The following is a 5,430-nucleotide window of genomic DNA, read 5'->3' as shown; positions in this document are numbered from 1 at the left end:
TTTTTTTTTTTTTTGCGGTACGCGGGCCTCTCACCGCTGTGGCTTCTCCCGTTGCGGAGCACAGGCTCCGGATGCGCAGGCCCAGCGGCCACGGCTCACGGGCCCAGCCGCTCCGTGGCATGTGGGATCTTCCCGGACCGGGGCACGAACCCATGTCCCTGCATCGGCAGGCGGACTCTCAACCACTGTGCCACCAGGGAAGCCCAAGACCTTTTTTATGATTAAAAAAAAATGTGTTAAAATGCATCACAAGCAAATCTGCTTTAAAAGAAGAAATAATAAAGTGTTTTTTAAAGCAGAAGTAAAATTAATGCTGATATAGGTATAAGGTTTAAAGAAAGGAATGAAGGTCACCAAAAAGAATAAATATATAGGAAACTAGAGAAGGTACACTAGGTAAGGGAACATCTTTGAGAAATAATTAAGAAACTCAGTTGGCTTACATGGGTAGGTAGATGATGGTACTGTCACCACTTCCTATAGACTCAGATTAAAATGGGAAAAAGAAACAGTACTCTCTTGTAATACCTTCTAAAATAGCAACTTTATTGAAGTATAATTTACATATGAACAATTTAAATATACAGGTTGGTGATTTTTGACAAGTGTAACCACCAACCCAATCACAATGTACAATGATTTCCTCACCCCCAAGAAATTACCTCTTGCCCCTTTGCTTTCAGTCTTCTCCAGCCCTCCACTACAGAGTGAGTATTTTACAGAAGCTGGGAAATGTCAATGACTTCCTAAGTCCCAGTCCATTTCAGAAGAAGAAAATCTTCCTGAAATTTATATAGACTAAGAATCTTTTTTTTTTAAAATTTATTTATTTTATTTATTTTTGGCTGCGTTGGGTCTTCGTTGCTGCGTGTGGGCTTTCTCCAGTTGTGGTGAGCTGGGGCTTCTCATTGTGGTGGCTTCTCTTGTTGCGGAACACGGGCTCTAGGCGCGCGGGCTTCAGTAGTCGCGGCATGCGGGCTTCAGTAGTTGCGGCATGCGGGCTCACTGTTTGTGGCTCACGGGCTCCAGAGCACAGGCTCAGCAGTTGTGGCACACAGGCTTAGTCGCTCTGTGGCATGTGGGATCTTCCCGGACCAGGGATCGAACCTGTGTCCCCTGCATTGGCAGGCGGACTCTCAACCACTGCGCCACCAGGGAAGCCCTAGACTAAGAATCTTTTAATATCACAACAGTTCAGGATCTTTTAAAATTTCCTCAATCAAATCCTACCTTCTATGTAACAATCTATAATCCATAGTAAGTAGGGAACTTCCCCCAAAAAATCTTACAAAGGGAGTTTTTTATTGTCCCCACAGGGGTGTTCTTGATCCTTAGTTTTTGACACACTGTTTAGGGAAGCTGCTTTGTACCACTCCTAATATTCTTTTTTCCCCTTTTGGAGCGACATCTGTTAGTATAACATTCCTGACATCTTTCTAAGCCTTCACTTCCTCTTCCTCTAGGATTAAATTAGCTGATGGTAGGTTTTGAAGGGAAAACTAGATGTGCAATTGTATTAGTTTGTGAGGGCAGCTGTAACAAAAGTACCACAAAGTAGGTGGCTTAAACAACAGAAATGTATTGTCTCGCAGTTCTGGAGGCTAAAAGTTAAGATGAGTTGTCGGCCGGTTGGTTCTGAGGGCTGTGTGATCTGCTCTATGCTTCTTGCTTAGATTCTAGTGGTTTGCTGGCAATCTTGGAAGTTCTAGAAAAAGAATGGCAATGTATATCCTCTTCAGTAAAGACTGTAATAGTGCCACACCTCACTCCCTACATCTGGGTGATTGAATTATTTGAATTCCCTTAGAGTGGAAATAAGAAGGAAAAATGCATGGATTTATCACAATTGATCGGGGACTATTTATGTGCCTGCACAAAATAGATAAGGAGGAGGTCAACATGTGACATGTATTTCATCTGAGAGAAGGAAAAGGATGGAGGGGAGTACACCATTTTGATGGGTGTGCAGTGAGGGTCATCCCAAATTTGTTGGAGTACTAAACCTCACAAAGATTTGCCATTTATTGGGACTTCCCTGGTGGTGCAGTGGTTAAGAATCCGCCTGCCAGTGCAGGGGACATGGGTTCAATCCCTGGTTTGGGAAGATACCACATGCCATGAAGCAACTAAGCCCGTGCACCACAACTACCGAGCCTGCGCTTCAGAGCCCGTGCTTCACAATAAGAGAAGACACTGCAATGAGAAGCACACGCACCACAACAAAGAGTAGCCCCCGCTCGCCACAACTAGAGAAAGCCCACGCACAGCAACAAAGACCCAACACAGCCAAAAATAAATAAATAAAAATAAATTTATTTATTTTTTAATAGTTGCCATTTATTGAGAAAGGAACAGAAGGGAAGGAATAGTTTGGGGAGAAATATAAAAAATTCAGTGAGGGCACAACGAGTTTGAGAGTCTTGAGGAAAAGGCCAGTGAAGAACTTCATAGGGATACTGTCACCATACAGGTGGTAGCTGAGCTCATGGGAGAAGATGAGCTCACCCAAGAAGACCATGGGGGATGGAGAGAAAGGCAGAGGGCTAAGGATAAACTCGTGCAAAGCAAGAAATAGTGGGAAGTGTAAAGAGGAAGACTGCCAGAAACAGTCAGTAAAAAACGTCAACCACCAGAGTGCAGAGCACCCACCACAACTCTAAGATGGCCCTTTCCAAGACTGAAGTCATACCTTTGAGTTCCTTCTCTTTGCAGGGGACAATGTCTGTGCTGGCTGTTGCCCCAGAATTATTGCACTCGTGGGGTTATAGGCCTGTAATTGATGTAAGAAGTATGAATGGGGAAACAGGACCAGAGAAATCCCACAAAGAGGCTTCCAGGCAGAAAATTTCCTTGATCTGGTCAGTGAAGAGCCCAGGAATAGGAAGTCAGCTTGTAAAGTGATCCCTCCAAACTGTCTCAGACTTTGTCTGACATTATTAATATGCTAGAAATAAAATATACTAGCTAAAATATTAATCATAAGCATTGTGAAAGGAGTACAGGAGGAAGGAAATCAATTTAGAGACAATTGCTATAACCAAATTGGATCATAAGCACCTTCAAAAAGGACAGTGGAAGAAATAGTGACAGTGGACAACTCCTTGAGAAGCAGTACAAAATGCGTGGTGGATATTCTTTGCCTAAAACAAAAGTTCATATTCCCTACCTTTTGACTGTTGTTAAAAGAAAGTCCCAACATCCCAGCCTCCCACTCCAAAGAAACATCAGCGTCCAAAATCCTACTCTAGTATTCATCTGGTAAGACCACCTATGAGAAGAGTCAGCTGAAATTTATACAGCTGCTTCTGTGTTATCTGGGTTGGATCTTCTAATTGTCAAACAGAGGAGTCATAATCTTTGCTTTGGCTCAAATAAAGTAAAAATAAATAAAAGCTTTTCTGAGACACTAACATGTATGTTTCCAAAAGTTGAAAGATCCATTGACCAAGGGAGGGCAGTACCTTTAAAGGAAGTACCCTTAACTGCTGACCTGTCAATATCGTCACCTATTATACATTGTTGGGGAGAAGTTTCTTTCCTGAATGTTATTTTACAAGATGGTATTCAAGTAAATTTGATCTTTGGTTGAGATCTCTCTCCATTTAAATAGGACTCTATCATTGGTAAATGGAATTTTAAGTAGAAATTATTTTCCAAAGGTATTCTTTTTGTTGTTGTTGTTGCAGTACGCGGGCCTCTCACTGTTGTGGCCTCTCCCGTCGCGGAGCACAGGCTCCGGACGCGCAGGCTCAGCGGCCATGGCTCACGGGCCCAGCCGCTCCGCGGCATGTGGGATCCTCCCGGACCGGGGCACGAACCCATGTCGCCTGCATTGGCAGGCGGACTCTCAACCACTGCACCACCAGGGAAGCCCTCCAAAGGTATTCTTAACTTGAAAATTCTATATTTAATTTGAACCAAGCAGACATCCATGTTAATGATACACTTAACTTTATAAATAGAAGTAAACATTGGATTTTTATATTTACGGGAGCTTATCACTATAAAAGTGATAAAGTTAATGATAAATATCATTAAAATATCCATCAAAAATTGTTCCCCAAATTAATGGTTTGTTATTTATAGATTTATATCTGATTTAATTCAGGAAAACCAATGTGCTCTAGCCATTAGTTTTCTCATAGCCTCTTTCACCTCCTTGTTCCTCAGACTGCAGATGAGGGGGTTCAGCATGGGGACCACCACTATGTAGATTACAGATGCCACTTTGACCTGATGAGCTGAATAGCTCGGTTTGGGCATTACATAAACAAACAAAACTGTCCCGTGAAACAAAGTGACTGCAGTGTGGTGGGAAATGCAGGTAGAGAAGGCCTTCTTCCTCCCCTCAGTAGAGTGCATCTTCAGGATTGAGTGGAGGATGTAGCTGTAGGACACGATTATGGTTAATAGGGTGCTTATGAGGACTGATGATGCAGAAGAGATGGCAGGAGATATTTCAGCAATAGAAACATGGCCGCAAGAAAGCTTCAAGGGTGGAAGGAGGTCACAGAAAAAATGGTTTGTTTTATTTGGTCCTCAGAAGGAGAGATTCATCAAGCAGCCTGTAAATGAAGAAGCATTTATGCGTCCACCCAAGTAGGAGGCCTCCAACAGGAAGAAGCAGACCACTGGGGACATGTGGGTGGAGTAGAGCAGGGGAGAGCAAATGGACCCATAGTGATTGTAGGCAATGGTGGCCAGCAGGAAGCACTCTGTAGTCCCAAAGGTGACATCAGAGCCAAGCTGAGCTCTACAGCCAGTGACTGGGATGGCGGTTCTCTCTCTTCAGAAACTCATCAGCATGATTGGTGTGACTGATGTGGAATACCCAATGTCTACAAAGGCCAAATGGCTGAGGAAAAGGTACATAGGCATGGGAAGCTGTGGGCTACTTCGGATTAAGGTGATTATGCTAATATTTCCCACTACGGTAACTATATAAACTCCTAGAAAAACCTCAAAGAAGATGGCACATAGTGTGGGATTACCTGTTAATCCCAAAATAATGAACTCTGTCACTGTTGTATGGTTTTCAGTCTCCATCTATTCATTTAACAGTGCCTACTGAAATCAGAACCAGAGGAGACTAAATTGACTGAAATGACCCCACATTTATATGCCTAAACATAACCTAAATATAACCTTATAAATAATTTAAATGGTAAATTTGCCTCACTTATAGAATACTTTGTGCATATAAATTTTCAATTTCCATGAAAATATTAAAACTGAAGACTTGATTACCTTAGGACTCAGCTATTTTACTCCTATTTATATACCATGGGGTAAATCTTACTCATGTGCATGGGTGATATGTAAAAGAATGTTTACAGCAGTATCGATTTTAATAGCATGAACTGTAAATAACCTACATTTTCAAAGAAAGACCAGCTCTTGATTTTCCAGCCCCATCCCAAATGTGCCTCT

At 42.4% G+C, this 5,430-nt stretch overlaps 1 protein-coding gene across 1 annotated transcript; it reads right to left on the bottom strand.

Moving 5' to 3' along the window:
• Window positions 1-4,104: 4,104 nt before the first annotated feature.
• Window positions 4,105-5,046, bottom strand: LOC103075371 (olfactory receptor 481-like). The gene is given in 1 exon segment (XM_082931165.1): window positions 4,105-5,046. A coding segment is annotated over 1 exon segment (942 nt).
• Between the last annotated feature and the right edge of the window lie 384 nt (window positions 5,047-5,430).

This window comes from Lipotes vexillifer, unplaced genomic scaffold, assembly GCF_000442215.2.
Source record: "Lipotes vexillifer unplaced genomic scaffold, Lipotes_vexillifer_v1.1 scaffold61, whole genome shotgun sequence".
Classification (NCBI taxonomy): domain Eukaryota; kingdom Metazoa; phylum Chordata; class Mammalia; order Artiodactyla; family Lipotidae; genus Lipotes; species Lipotes vexillifer.
This window is presented reverse-complemented; position numbering and strand designations above follow the sequence as displayed.